The following is a 16,302-nucleotide window of genomic DNA, read 5'->3' on the forward strand; positions in this document are numbered from 1 at the left end:
TTCTTTCTTTTTTTTGAGACCCCACAACCTCTATTTATTCGTTTGTTTGAACGTATCTCAGACGCAAACTACTGTCAACCCTAAATAATCAAAATAACAAAGTGTATTTTAAAATGCATTATATCAAATGTATTTTAAATATTAATTCTACAACCAAAAATATCTGCACATTATCTGCAAAATATATATATATTTCAAACTGGCAGGGTTAATTAGTTTAAAAACAAAGCAGAACACAGATCCATTAAAATCAAATAAAATGTAATATAATGTGCACAATGTAAGCTACTATTAGAAGTAATAACAACAACTGATGATGCATGAGTTATTGTTTTTTTATTTCTGTATTCTGAATTTTTATTTATTTTTTTCTGCAGGCTATTAATTTCTTATTTATTTATTTATTTAGTGGCGTAACGGCGCATACGAACGTGTGTGTACAACACACGTGCTTTCTGTTTATTATGAAAATATATGTTTTCAGTCAGCATTAAGAATCAGCTCAAAGAGTGCATGAGTGAAAGGGGCGTGGTATTTCACAGAGGGTGGGCGCACACACACACACACACACACACACGCACGCGCGCACATTTCCCTTCTGCTTTCTATTGTTGGAAAATAGCCTACAATCCACAGCCGCAAACACAGTCTCTGGTGCTCCGGGAAGCCATCTACATGTGCGTGCTTAGGTTTCTAAAATAACTCTCATTAACTGTTTTAAAGAAAATATTTATAAGAGAATAAAAGAGTGTCCAACACGCCCGCAGACATTAAGCAGGATTCATGACATCCCCAGCTTTCACTGTCAGGATCGCGCTCTTTCCCATCTGACACATGCAGCCGCGCGCTTTGTGTTGAGCTGCTCCGAATCGTTTTCGCGAATCGGTTCTTTTGAGCAGTTAATTTAAATTAAGCGGTTTAAAAAGATTCATCGGTACTTTTACGTCACACTCGTACCCAAGTGTCAAGTGAAAATTTGAAAATCTTTCAACAATACAGTATTCAATTTTGATGTGTTTTATAGTTCACACGAATTGTTCATGCATCATGAAGTCCTGTTCCAGTTGCTTTGTTTGCAACTTGTAAATACCACTTAGACAAATGCTGATTTTCTCATAGCTCACATTAGGCTATTTGCCGAGATAGCCTACTTTGGATGTAATTAAGCACGTTTCTCTTGTTTCTAATACAATATTAGAAGCAAGCTCTTTGTCATATGCGTAGCGTGAAAGCAGCATACACGAGTTGGATATTCGGCTATTTATTAACCTACTTTTCGCCCCATTGATCAAATAATCCGAAAACGCAAAGAGGATCAAATTCAGTCTCTATCATTTTCGAGTTTGACAAGACCGAAAGAACTATTCAGTAGGCTATTCTTTTTCCCCTGGCCATATTCACATTCACTATTCTGTCTGATATTTTCTTTTTCTAATTGTCTATTCACTTTATTATTTCACTTTATAAATCTACCCTACCTTAAATTATATGTACGTCTGCCTGCCTACTTTCTGAACCGGAAGCTCCTGACACCAAGACGAATTTCAAGTGTGTGTGTAAACGCACTTGGAATTAAAGCTCTTCTGATAACCGCTCCGACCGGACAAGACCATTTCGCGAAAGAATCGACCAGTCCAATTGGTGAACCGGTTCAAAAGAACAGACTCAAAAGAAGCGAAAAAGCGATCTGAGGAGGAGAGGCGCATCTGGAGACAATAGGAGCCAATGCAGAGCTGCGCTTTGTCGCTCTGATCGAGGGCTGTGCCGTCAAAACACAGAAGTAAAGAGATGATGGAGCGCTGAATCTGGATATATTCCCCGTTGTTTTAAACTGTGAGATCTAAGAGGAAAGATGAATTCTGCTGAAGCGGCGGAGGACGGACCCAGTGAATCAGACACGGATGCCTTCTTCAAAACAGGTACGATGAGAGGAGAGATGGAGAGACCGGATCTCCGTAGAAACCTTGGCTTATATTACAAAAGTTGGAGCTATAAGTTTTATATATATATATATATATATATATATATATATATATATATACTATATTCATAATTTCTGTGCACCTTTGCATGACGTTTACCTTCGCAGTGTATTTCTCTTTAATTTACCAATTGCTTATTTTATTTATTTTCACAGCTTTTTAATCTTATTTTGAATTTCTTTTAATGCATCCTTTGTTAATAGGCCGACTTATTTTTTTTTTTTCTCAGTTATTCAATTTTATTATAGCCTATTATTTTGTGTAGCCTATTTGGCGCTGCTTTGGCAATGTAGTTTTTGTTTACAAATCACGCTGAATTAAGAAATCGATTTTTATTTTTTTAAATAAGCTCAATAGAAGATTAAAGAAACCCGAAGTCAAACTGAAACTAAATGGGATTAATCATGGCATTATGTGGTTTAAGTATGCTTGAAGTGCAGCTTTGTGTGATGGGGATGCTGAGCTTTAGTAGGCTACCGTTATCCTGTTTGGATTGACAGCTACAATGAGCTTTAGTCTGAAAGCCCAGCCCAGCACAGCACATTACAGTACCACACAGCTGCTTGATAACTTCTCATGCATTATTTCTCAGGATTGTGGTTATTCATTTGCATGCTGTAAAACACAAAATGGCTGTCTCATTGCCGACTAAGTGTCAAATCACTGTCACTTTTATATCCTTAACTGGGATTCATGCTGGACTCATGGGGCCGTGATTGGAAAGAAGCTAATTACAAACACTCCTCTGTTAATATGTGTCATTTGTGCAAAAGCACATTGCTTTTGGGTGTTGGATATTTCAAGAAGTTTTAGTGGGAGGTGTGCTTAGCAGCAGTTTGTGGGAGGCTTTGTATAAAAATCATCCTCTTCTATAAGCTTTTGGTCTTTACGTTAGGAAGACTGGAGTCTACAGATTTTAGGTCCGGCGATTCTATAATTGTTGCCATATGCACAGTTGTAACAAGCAATGTCCTTGTAACATATGTATCTAAGCTATTTATGTTGTTCATATTGTCTTTGCAAAGTGGATGTAAATATTTACAATTTGTCTTTTGAGTGAAACTATCATATATTAGCAATGTTTTCACAACAACCTTTAACGTCTAAAAGTGGACATGAGGTCAAAATAGAACCCCCCGGGGGTCTGTAGGTCAGGATGCTGGTACATTACAATCTCTCATGTGCACACACATGTACGACTACTGCAGAAACTTGTTTTTCCACTTGTTACCTCAACTACACAACTGTGCTGCCTTTATTTCTGTCTTCTGAATGCGAGTGGGGTTCAAGGTGAGTTTCTTTTGGAGGAAGAGTGTGAGGTATCTCAGTTTTTGAGCTGAAGGTCATATCTGCCAGCACAAGCTGATAAATAGCAAAAGAGTTTCAGAGTTAACTCACAAAAATAGTTGGAACTCCTGGACATCGGAAGCGTCTAAATGTTGACAGACTGAACCAGATTTTTACATTTCTAAAGCTTTTTTTTTTGCAGAGCTTGCAACCATAATAAAGTGCTGTTGGTGGCTGCCAGGGTGTTGATTTATGGTTAATAGTGTGTTCCAGGTGGCCACAACAAAGTCACTATCACAATCCAACCCAATTTGATGGAAAAACATTGGAAAGTCATTGGAAATGCATTTCTGCAAAGCTCAAAAAGTTTTTACTTTGAAATGTAGGTACTTAGGTACGTGATAACAGTGTTGCAGTAACAACGCCATTAAGCACATATTTCCAAATAAGCCTTGCATTTGTACAGCGTACGAAAATTATTTGTAGACACAAAAACAAGCATGAAAGTCCACCCTTAAACATAACCTTGACTGGGGAGTAAGCAGTATTCGGCTCTCTAGTGGCCTCCATCAATGTAGATGGGATTTTATTTCATCTGCTTTGTAAGTCCAATCACAAAGTAATATCAAACCTCCGCAAAAAAGCTGACAGAAAATGGCTCACGATCAGTTCCATGGCAGTTTAGAAGCAATATTGAGGCTTTTTTTCTCACCTAGAACTTCAGAGCAAATAAAGAACAAAGCAGGCTATTTTTAGGCCTGATCATAAAGGCATTGTTGAGCTGTTTTGAGATCTGCAGTGCCAATGATTTGCAGATGTTTGGAGGGCTGGGTGAGGAATCAAAGAGCAGAGGGGTTTTTACTGTGGTTTTACCCGGTGGAAGGGAGGACATCTGCCTGCAGACCACATCCGTCGGCTGTCATCAATAGATATACAGATACATCCTGGCAGCCTGTACCCCTGGGGCCAACCAAAAGACAGGAGGATATAAAGGAGGAAGAGAGGGGCCGAGTGAATGGGACCATAAATCCTCTCCCTTCTGCCACATCCAGTTGAAGTGGGTGTTTGCCCTCCTAGAGAAAGATGTTACGTGGCTGAGTGAACAGTAATCCATTCACAAGCGCCATACTCAGCGATCTGAAGAGGGTTTTATACCTTCACTCGCTGCCTGTGTATTCAGTATTTATGGTTAGATGAACTTCTATACCAAAACAGGGCTGTGTGCCCTTGTGAAAAATAAGTCTGCTTTACACAGAGAGTGTTTATCATGACAATACATTTAAATGAATATACTCTATATTAGAACCAAACGTACAGTTTATAACTGAATTTAGTTTATATTTGGAGGGCTTTTGACCCCACATAAATACATATTTATATGTAATTTCAAATTCAAATTTTGTTTAAAAAGTGTACTTTTCAATGTACTTACAAGCATTTAACCATTTAAAGTCATTTGAATCTTCACAGCAAAATTGCAAGTGTTAATTCAACTCTAGCAGAGTTAAAATCAACTCCGAAAAAGTGTACATATTGTCCCAATCTTTTCAGAGTTACATTAACACTCTTCAAAGTGTTACTTGTTTAGCACTATGAATGAGTTATATGTACTCGATATAGAGTTAAAAAACAACTTTGGTCCACACCAGAGTGTTGATTTTTCCTTAACACCAGTGTAAAGAGTTACAATTTAACACCTTTAAGATAGATTTTAACTCTTGATATTTTAAAGGAGCCGTATATAGGATTGTGGCCAAAACTGGTACTGCAATCACTATAAAAATACTGTAGAGCGGTGTATACCCTCTGACTCGAGGTTGCCAGATAAGCTGCAGGATTCAGCAGAAACGTAGGCTGCTTCAATGAGCTTCCAATGGCAAGTGACGAACAGACGTACACAGTTAGTTGTTTTTCTGTTAATTATGTTTCTGCTAATTCATGAGAGATATTTTTATAAGTAATTATGTATTTTAAAAATTTACTAATTGTCATTAGTTAACTATAATAGTAAAGATTTATGCTCGTATATGAGACAGTATAATCGTAAAGATGTATTACGTTTCAAATTGCCATAATGGGTGTGCTAATGTTGTTTTCCTCAGCGTCTCAGCATAATGACAGAGAAACGGGCTCCTGTAATGCATTGCTAATGTTAGCATACGTCCATGTGAGCTAACGTTATGTTACTTTGCACAAACATGCATAACTTTGTTCGACTGTCATGAATATATGAAATGTCCATTGACATCAAGTACAAGTTAGCCAAGCATAGATGAATCTTACCTGTCCAGGAGAAAACTAGCAACGTTGGCGTCTGTGTTCAAATTCTTCTCCATTTTCAGCTGTCTCCATCTTTCAAAAGCATCTCCAATACAAATTCTGGTTTTATTTCGGACTTTGTCACAACGAATTTATGAATTATAACGAGGTCTTTTTGATTTAGTAACAGTAGACATTTTTAGCCGACTGGAGTTAGGGTAGGTTACAGCAAAGCTGGCAACAAGGATCCCGAAACACTGCTGACTTCGTGATTGGTAGATAGGTGGAGGGAGGTGCGTCAGGCCAAAAACAAAATGACAACATCAACATCAGTTGAGGGCTGCAAGTCCACTTTTTAAATGACAATATCCTGGCCGGACTACTGTTGTCAGTGATATTAGTATTTGAAATGAACATGATTTCTTAATGTCTAGTGACACATCAGGGCCATTTTATGATTAATTGAAATAGATTTCTTACATACAGCTCCTTTAACTCCAGTGTATTGAGTTAGCATTACAAAAAAACTCCTGCACAGCAAAAAGGCCAGTGTACAATTAACTCAATTCAAGTCAAATTTCCCACATGGAAAGAACCTATATGTGGATATATGCGCATATATGAAACCTATATGCAGTGTATATGCACATATATGATAATATATGCTGTATATATGCGTATATATTTACTATTATAGGTGAACATATAGGTACATATATACATGCATATATGTACCTATATGTGTAAATATATGTGTGCATATATGTACATATATGTACATTTGATATAGGAAAACGGGCAATTTTATATATGTCACAAATATTAAAAACATATATCAAAACCTATATTGAATCATATATGTTTATATAGGTTCTTTCCACGTGGGTTAACACTGCTGGAATGTATATATGCCAATAAATGAATTAATCCACAAATGAATACATGTTTACATTTATTTATTTAAATTGAAACATTGTAACTATTTATCCCTGCACCAAAATGCCTTCACATTTAGTGTTTTCAATACATGTTAACAACATGTTCTTACAAAAATTAAAACATAATGTCAAAGCAAATCAGTGTAAAGGCACAAAATACGTATTCTTATTTGGTCCATATGTATTCTTTCATTAGGTTTATCCACCTTTTTCCTGATGTATAAATGGGTGCCGCCATTTGTAAATTCTGTGGGTGTAGCTTCCGGTCTCATTTGCGTCCAGCTATTTTTAGCTGTACAAAACAGTTAATTTTGCTGCTTGATATTGACAATTGATGTGTCCTATCATACTATTGTAATCTGTTATCTTAATTAAGAACACACTTGTTTGAACTGCAAATTCGTGAGGGCACAAATGTATTTTGAATGGTGAACAATTTAACTCACTCAGTATATAGAGAGTTTGAGTACATTGAAAAGTTATTTATAAAATGTATACAAATGACTATATATGAAAATATATCAATATATATATTACATATGAAACAAACAAATACATACACACACACACACACATATATATCTATATATACATACTGTATATATACTGACTCTGCGAATTTATACGTATTTACGCTGTTTACACTAGCTAGTGTTAATCCTTTAAAATTCAACACCACAACTTTAACACTTTACTCTAAAAGTACCCAGCACTAGGATTTCAACACTGGAGATTTTGCTGTGTTGTATTACATGTATTTAAACATTAAGTTGCCGTTCAGTACCTTTAAAATATATTAAAGGATTAGCTCATTTCCAGAATGAACATTTCTTGGTAATTTACTTCTTGGTTAATTTACTAATGATGTTTGTGTCTTTCTGTCTTCAGTTGCAAACAAATTAAGCTTTTTGAGGAAAACATTCCAGGATCTTTCTCCATATGATGGACTTAAATTGTTAAATTGTGGGCTCTACACGATCCGAGTTAAGGAATAAGGGTCTTGTCTAATGAAAAGATCTGCAAAAAAGTATATACTTTTTAACCATAAATGCACATCTTGCACTAGCTCTGCAATGCACGTCTGCAAGTTCATGGATTACGTAATCATGTTGAAAGGTCAGGCGCGGTCATCCTTTCGACTGTGCACTCTGGTTAAAAAAGGTAGGGTAGAGCAAAAAACTAAATCTAATATTCTCCAATTTCGAAATCCTCCGACATCATTGTTTTACATTTTTTGTAAAGGGCATTTGACTTTCTTTGCACGTTCGCTTTGTAAAGTTGCATTGAAACCACAATTAGGACCATCAACCCCGTTTATCCCCGTTGAAATAAATCATATGGAGAAAAATCCTGGAATGTTTTCCTCAAAAACCTTAATTTCTTTGCGACTGAAGACAACGACATGAGTATCTTGGATGATATCGGGGTGAGTAAATTATCAGGATTTTTTTTTATACTGTAAGTGTACTAATACTTAAACTTTAAATATAAAGTTTGAATATTACACTACAGTTAAAATTACAATCAATGTAAAATAAATGTACTTAAAGGCATGACAAAATATTACTAAAACAATTATTTAAAATGTGCTCTAGAGTAATACAAATATATTTAACATTTTAATAACATTAAATCATTACGATTACATTTTTGCGTTTTTTTTTAGCAACATACTTTTAAAATTAGAAGTGCACTGCAAGTGCGCAATCAATAAATTTTACACTTCTTTTTTATGAGTGTAGCTCTTTTTAAATCATATAATGGTTTATTTCTCTGAACCCATGAATACGTGAATATGAGTCATTGCATCTCTGAGTACATTAATTTGGCTGCTATTCTTAGTATAAAGAGGTTAGTTTCTGAGAAATTTGAGAATGACCTCTCTCCTCTCATAATAATTGTTGATTGTCATATTTGGACCCCTCCTTTGTTATCCTTCCTGTTATAAGCTGTTACTTCCTTCAGAATTCCTCTTTAGCACTGCTTATTAAACAGTAAATGATTGTGTGTAACTGGCTCACAACATCAGATGAGGCAAATATGACTTTATATGCATTTATGAAATGAGCCATTGTGTGTTTTTGTGAAGAGTCTGTGATCTATTGTCCACTCTAAGGTGGTTATTAATTTTTTAGTTAATCAATCATCTGATCAATACATTGGGTGGAGGCAGGCTATGTAATCAATTGTGACTGAGTTCATGTAAGCATGCATGTTTAAATACAGATGCTTATGTTGTCTGGTGTTCCCTGATAGTTTAATGCCACAACAAGATGGCATGCACTCTTACGTCTCTTGCTGATGTTTACATCACTACAAAGGCAAATGAAGTAGAAATACCAGATATTGACTAAACTGTCTGAACAAATGATCTGCTTTCATCAGTGCAGACAGTGACCCCTGCCAAAACTTGATTTGTGGCGAGAGGTTTGATAACATTTGGCATCAATGAACATTTTGACATTACTGACAAACATTTTTGGCAAATATGTGCCAGTAACAAGAAGGATTTATGAGAAACCTGTGGCAGCAATGGCCAAACGACAGCTGTTGTTCCTTTCACTGAAGTAAAATGATTATTGGAAAACCACAACAGAACATCTTGAATGTGTGTTACATTTTTCACTCACACACAATAACTGTTCTGACCTAAACATTTAGAAAATTTTGATTTGAAAAACAAATTGGATTCATGTGTAGTGTGAACAAAGTGCAAGATTTGTTAGGAGGTAGAGCTAATCAGAATTAAAGACACCAGGCCATGTGAGAATGTGTGTGTGTGTGTGTGTGTGTGTGTGTGTGTGTGTGTTTGAATGTGCAAAACAGGCTGTTGTGGACAGCTGGTTGATTGTGTTGCCCTGAGGACTGATTTCCTCTTTGAGTGATACGACTGGACTGACTGGATCTCTTACACACATGACCGCTCTCTGTCACTCTGTCTCACACACAATGTAGATTCTTCAGTTTACACTCATTTATTGAAGCATGGTGGGATATGCACTATAAGCTTATGCACACCATATGAGCATAATGCACTTTATATCTTTCCCTCATATAGTGCAAACTCTTCTTAAGGGCTATAACCAAACAGAAACAGTTAATACATTGCAGGGATTGGTATCTCCTGAGCAACCTGGTATTGAATGCATTTTTGAAGTCTCTTACAATATGATTTGGTCTTAAAGCACTCATGAATCAGCATGCATCTTCTAAACATGATGCAGTCCTGGTTTGCTTTTTGGCAGATCTGGATCTGTTTCCACTCAGTGTAGTCAGAAGAGAGAGGTGGAAATTGGCTTTGGCAAGTAAATAAAGCGTGCTCGCCAGCTGGCTAGTCACTGTTATAATGACATAATGACCTGTGCTGTTTTGCTGTATACTGTATATAAGGAAAGAAAAACAACCAAATTATTTTGTAATGTGAAAAAATGCTCACCAAGTCTGCATTTATTTGTTCAAAAAATACATTAAAACAGTAATATTGTGAAATAGCATTACAATTTAAAAGACCTATTTTCCCTTTTTTAAGTCTTTGCAGCCATTACTCCAGTCTTCATGATCCTTCAGAAATAACTACGATATGCTGACTTGGTGCTTAACAAACATTTCTCATTATTATCAATGTTGAAAACAATCGTGCTGATTATTTATAGATGTTTTCTATTGATGAATTGGAAGTTCAAATGAACATCATTGACAAAAATAACAAAGCACTTCTCTAAAATAAGAAGAAAAATATAAAATAATAATAATAATAATAATAATAATGATATAAAATGTATTTTAAAGTATTTTTTTTATTTACATCTTTGAAGAAACATTGTCATGAAAGTGTACTCTCTTTTAGTGGATTTTATTGCATTATTATTATTATTATTATTATTATTATTATTATTATTATTATTATTATTATATTTTATAAGTATACAGAGAGAGAGAATAAAATTCTGAATGTAAACTGTAATATACACACCTTTCTTGAATGTTTCTGTGTGTTCATGTGTGCATGAGACAAGGCTGGAAACTGCAGATAAAATCCTTCAGTACCACAGTCTGATTCAGACTGATTAGACTGACACACAGCCGGTGCTGGGAAAACCTTGGCTCCCTGCCAAGTGTGTGTGTGTGTGTGTGTGTGTGTGTTTCCCCTTTCCCCTACACCACGCTGTCTGTGCCCCACTCGTGGGCAGTGTGAGGTGTGAGGAAGAACAATAGAGCGTAGAGCACGCACACTCCACTGACGGCCAGCATGTGTCACCTCTTTTGCCTCTCATTTCTTGTGGTTTTCTCTGTTTTCCAGTTTGCACTTTCCATCCCTTTATTGTCGTTACCTCTCTCTCTCTCCCTCTCATAGAAACACACACAGTTTTGTCTATCTGACACTAGACTTCAATTGTTTTTATATAAAATCACTATAATGACTTCAAACTAACCAAACACAAACTCCACCCACATTTTTTGTATAAATCAGTGCATCTCCAAACTCACTTCTGGGCACACATTTGTCCACAATGTTATCTTTTTAGTTTTCCCTTAACTAGAGCTATAAGTAACCCAAACACACACGGTGTTCGAGGCAGTGGGTTTATAGCGCGAGTGAGAGCAGATCTGAATGGATTATAGAGTCATGATAAGACGTTGAGGGAGTTGGGCTTTAGTGAGAGGGATCCCCATTTCTGCAGTCTGTTCCTGCACTACGTAAGCGTGGATGGACACTTAGCACTGCAGTCTAATGGAGTCAGATCTCATTAGCTGAGCGTCTGCTTTGAATGAGGCTTTTAGATGGATCGAGGGAACAATCCCCTGGAGACCTATGACTCTGCATCTGCGCTCCACTGATTAAGATGCTGCTCCACTCACCATTCCAACAGCTAATTCTGCTTATTCTTAATGTGCAATTTTCAACTACATGTCTCATCTGCAGGCCTTTAAAAGGCTCGATGATAAAACAGACCTTTATTAAAGGTGATGTGTGCACTGATGAAATGGTCAAATACCTTTTCCTGTCCCATTCATTGTACTCACTAGAGTCCTCACAGCTTCAGAAAAATGACTTCATGACTCTAATTGGCTAATAATTGGCATAAGAATGCATACTAGTTTTTCACATTATGCCTAACCCCGGGTTAAGGGTGTTTCAAACTCGAAATCCAGGGTTAAACCCTGGTTAACATTCGATGAACTTACCTCTCCTAGGCTGGACGCACACGCTCACACGGCCAAAGGCTCCTTGAGGATTCATGCAGGGAACCAGAGAGTGCTCATGCATATTTTATTTACTGCTAACTGAGTGAGCGATGATTTGAGAGATAAAGACAGAGACAATGAAGACAAGAAGAGTCGCTTGCAGCTGGCCATTAGTGCCATTTGCTTAGATATACAGTACTGGATTTAAACTATTAACAATTAAACTTTGCCATGTAACTTGACCTGTTTATATAACTTGACCTTTACAGACATAAAGGATTTCTCAAATCAAGTGCCTTGTTAAGGCACTAATACTGTTCTAAGTGATCAGACATACATATTTCACCCTGTAAATGATAAATAAAAAGGAACCGTTTGTAAGATTTCTTAATAAAATATCCCAAAACCTCTTGCACAGTGTTATATGTTTCATGCAGTTGTCCACTTACGTCATCCCAAAAGTTCCCAAGGATTTGGAAATCCAGAGAAATTCCAATTTTAAATGATGGCTCATCAAAAAACATAATATCGGTTTCTGCTTGTATAAACTATGGTAGCACACATGGACAAAAATGCTGCTGTGCAGTTCAACTAAATCCATTATGGCTGTCGCGAATAAAATGAAACAACAGCATTAAATTTAGATCTGCTCCTTGTTGCATCATTATTATTTTTTGTCACGTTTTTACACCGTTGCGCATTATAACCAATCACACACAAGTCTATTGAGTTTATGAGCGCTACAGCCAATCAAAGGGTCGTTCGGATCAGTCATCGCTGAAGCACCGGCGTTTTGTTGTTCAGTGTGTGCGCTCGCTCAGTGAATTCTCTCATCATTAAAAACAAAGTGCAGATGTACGTATGATGTAAGTCAGAGATTCATTCATCAAACGTGTATCAACAGCTTTAGAGCTATTCTTCTGTATTGTGACATACACTGTATTATGAGTGAAACTGATAAAAAAAAAGTGTAGTGCAGGGACTTCATCAGTTGTTGATTGGATGGAGGCAGCTCTAAATGTAGCTTGCAGTCGATTGTAAGAAAGGGGCGGAGTTTAAGCAGACTAAAAGACTTGACCAGCATACGAGTTTTGAGATTTCAATTCAAATTACAAGGTCATAGCAAATAAATAAAAGAATGACACATTTACTTGGATCAGTCATTTACAATGAATAACATGCTTTTAGAAACTAGATTTAAATTTAATACTAACTCTAAAACCCCTAAGACCACCTTTACAAATGCATTGCAATACTCTGACAACCACCCACCACTCTATAGCGTTGTGCATTTATCTTATCATATCATATTTTGCATATGGGGATTTCTTTATCCTGCAGTGTAATGTTGACTAGTTGTGTTCTTTCAGGTACAGTGATGTTTGAGTGCTATGTTGTTGAAATGAAATTCAGCACATCAGGACAGGAGACTGCTGTGTTCAGCACACACACACGCACACATACACACTGATGAAAGTGTAGGGAAAGCTAGCTAAGGCGAACAGACTGAGCTGAGCTGAGCTGAACAGAACAGAACAGAGCTGCTTGGCTAATGCTTTTAGAGCGTTATATTTCACTGGGATAGAGGCAAGTGGACAGAGAGATATAAACACAGTGATGCTTGATGGAGGATGTCTGTGAGTGTGGAGATCCAATCAATGGTTGACTGTGAATACAAGTACTTCAGCTTACTTCTAAAAAGTACTTCCTATAGAAATAATATACTTTCAAATAATATATACTTATGCGAACTGAATGCACTGTTTTCTGACACCTGTTTGCATGTCACCTGCAATTGAATGAAAATGTAGCAGAGTTGAAATGTACATTACATGCAGTTAGATGAACTGGTATTTTTTGAGAAGGACTTGAGTAAATATCTGTATGTAATTTTCATAAGGGGATGGGGATTTGCGCAGGACAGCAGAATCATACAGAACCGCTAGTTTAAGATGGTCTAGCTGGTTTCGCAGCATGGCCAAGCTGACACGTGCCAGACCATTCTGGAAGACCAGCTAACCAAGATAGATATTTTTCAGCAGGAAGTGGTTAAAATGAAGTGAGCATTAGTTGTTGTTGTAGCAGAGTGAAACTGTATTAATGTGAAGCATTTTGGCTTCAATGGCTTGAGTTTGCACGTTTGTCTATTTGTGCTTCTAGGGTCATCGCTCTCTTTATGATTGGCCAGTGGAGTGACGACTCAACTGAAGGCAATAAACAGTGACTTTAGCAGTGTGCAAGCATGCATGTGGATGTGGACAACTATTTCTTGGCACTGTTCAGCAGCACACTGAATCTGTATAGAGCCTGTGTTTATAAAATCCCAGAAAACAGATAAACCATGCTGTCAGGAGTGAGTATTTCAAATTTCCGACAATTATGGTGTTTGTAGTTTAAAAAACGTAATTTCCATGACTGCAGTCATATATTCTCAGGGATGTAACCTGTGAAGTGCATTAAACCCAGTCCACATATCCAATGTGGTTTATATCATGAACATCACAAGTTGAACATAAACTGAACATCATGAGACTGAATTGCTAATAGCTGAATAGCTGTTAATGCATCTTTTCTGACACATACATTTTCAAAATTAAGGTGATGTGATGATGGACCTTCATTCTTACTTTTTTCCAAAAAATAATTTGGAAAATAGTAAAGTTTCCCATGAGATCGGGTTGGTGTAAACTGTCTTTAATGCAACATTTTAAGCATTCAAAAAAGGCAAGAGCTTTTCTAAATTAGAGGCTCTAATCTGATTGGTTGGCTCTTATGCAAATTCTGGTTTTATTGGTGTCACTGGAAACTAAATTATATTTACAAGTTCCCAGACTGCCATAATGAACAACTTTGAGGATGACCTAGTCATTGGATTTGACAGTTTGCATGGTTTGTTGTTAAAATTTTTGAGAGGTGTACTGAATTTTGAAACAATTCATAGCAAATGAACAGTATTTGCTCTCATTACCTTTGAGAATTCAAGCTACAAAGTCTATACATTTTTTGCTGATGTATTTATTATTGTCTGAGCAACTGTTCACAGAGACTGTTACACATTTATTTCAGTGAGCTACCACTTTGTTGCAAAATTATTTTGACATAGTATGTTCCTGATCATGAGATTCACTTTTACATGTTGGTTAGATGTGTAAGTGGGCAGTTCCTTTGTCAAAATAAGCGGCAATTTCTACTGACAGTTAAAATGTTTCTCAGTGCTTCCAAAGGACAAGAGTCAATCAACAAATTATAAAGGTATTGTTATCCATTAGCTATAAATGAGACATGAAGGCTCTTAGCAGGTGGACTGATGTGCAGAGAGGGTTGTAAATCTCTGCTTTTTCTCTGAGGGTGTTATAAAACACTGATATGTGTTTGAGATGGTTTGTAATTATATCACCCTCCTCATGTCTGGCTAGAGAGAGAAGTGGGCTCCCCATTAACAAACTCTGCCAAAACCCTCATATATATCTGCTTTCTGGGAACATCTGGGAAAACTATCCATTCTAAGTGAGAGAGAAAGACCCTCTTGTTGAAATCTTAAGGGAAAAATGTCTTAAAGATAAGTAACATTCAGCTGGTTTCCTACCAAAAACAAGTGTGTTTGTGGAACATGGATTGGTTTTGAAGGATGCTATAATATGGTTTTTCACTCCTGCTTCACCCTTTCTCAAAGAAGCAAGGAAAATGACCAGCACTCTTGGTGGAAAATGCTCTCGCACGACTAAGAGCACTTTGGCTGTCACTGGTGTAATCACTGATGATCTGAGTTTGGACTGAGTCACTGGCATGGAGCAGCCAGCCTCTACTTTATACTTAGATGTGTGAATAGTGTGTGCATTTTTGGGATTGTGCTGAAGTGTAACACAGCTGGTGTGTTAATGAACACACCGGGAGCTTTGGCACAGTAAACCGTACTGCTGACTGCCAGTAAGAAATAACTGTAGCTTTTAATAATGGAGAGAAAGACAAAGAAGCTGTCAGAGCTTCATACAGCCTGATCCATGTCACTTTAGATTTAGGCTCAGAACTGATTCAGTGCCCTTACAAAAGTTTACTGATAGTTACCATATTTAGTATGGTTTACGTATATTATACTATTTATCAAAATTAATATTGTCCCAAAGTTGCTGCCTTTTGGTAAATCTCACCATTTTGAAGCCAGATAAGTAATTTAGCGTTTTTGATTTGCTTTGGGTCATAATTGTCTGAAGATATTACAGTAATTATCAAGCCATATTTTGAGAACAAAGGTGTGTTTCCCCGTACAATGAGGTAATTCACTCACTGCTTAACCACCATATTACAATGCATCATTGTAGAAACAAAATAGCTAGTCACGACTAATTCCCGAAAACTTAGGCTCATCTCCATCATTGGAACTATGATGGCTCAACAATATAGGACTGTAGTTAATGACATAATTTGCATGTGTTGGAGTAATAACTTTTGTTATTTATTGATAAGAGATCTCTGAGATGCTGATGTAATGAACATGGCAGCTGATGAATAATTTTTGTTTGCCATTTTGCTTTATTTGATGTTTGATTCATCACAGGTTTCTTTTTATGCCATACTCAGGGAATTCCTTAAACTTTTATGCACGTGGGCAGTCTTAAAAAAACGTTAAGATAAAATATATAAAGTCAAAT

At 36.6% G+C, this 16,302-nt stretch overlaps 1 protein-coding gene across 2 annotated transcripts in view; it reads left to right on the plus strand.

Moving 5' to 3' along the window:
• The first annotated feature begins 1,686 nt into the window (after nucleotides 1-1,686).
• Nucleotides 1,687-16,302, plus strand: part of kalrna (kalirin RhoGEF kinase a) — a 278,413-nt gene continuing 263,797 nt past the window's right edge. Inside the window, exon 1 of one of the 2 annotated variants that reach the window (XM_059561398.1) lies at nucleotides 1,687-1,919. In XM_059561398.1, the coding sequence (XP_059417381.1) occupies nucleotides 1,853-1,919 (67 nt within the window). In that variant the 5' untranslated portion in view covers nucleotides 1,687-1,852. The remainder of the gene's footprint in view (nucleotides 1,920-16,302) is intronic. The other variant, XM_059561397.1, reaches the window with a different exon arrangement.

Source organism: Carassius carassius, chromosome 11 (assembly GCF_963082965.1).
Source record: "Carassius carassius chromosome 11, fCarCar2.1, whole genome shotgun sequence".
Taxonomy (NCBI): Eukaryota; Metazoa; Chordata; class Actinopteri; order Cypriniformes; family Cyprinidae; genus Carassius; species Carassius carassius.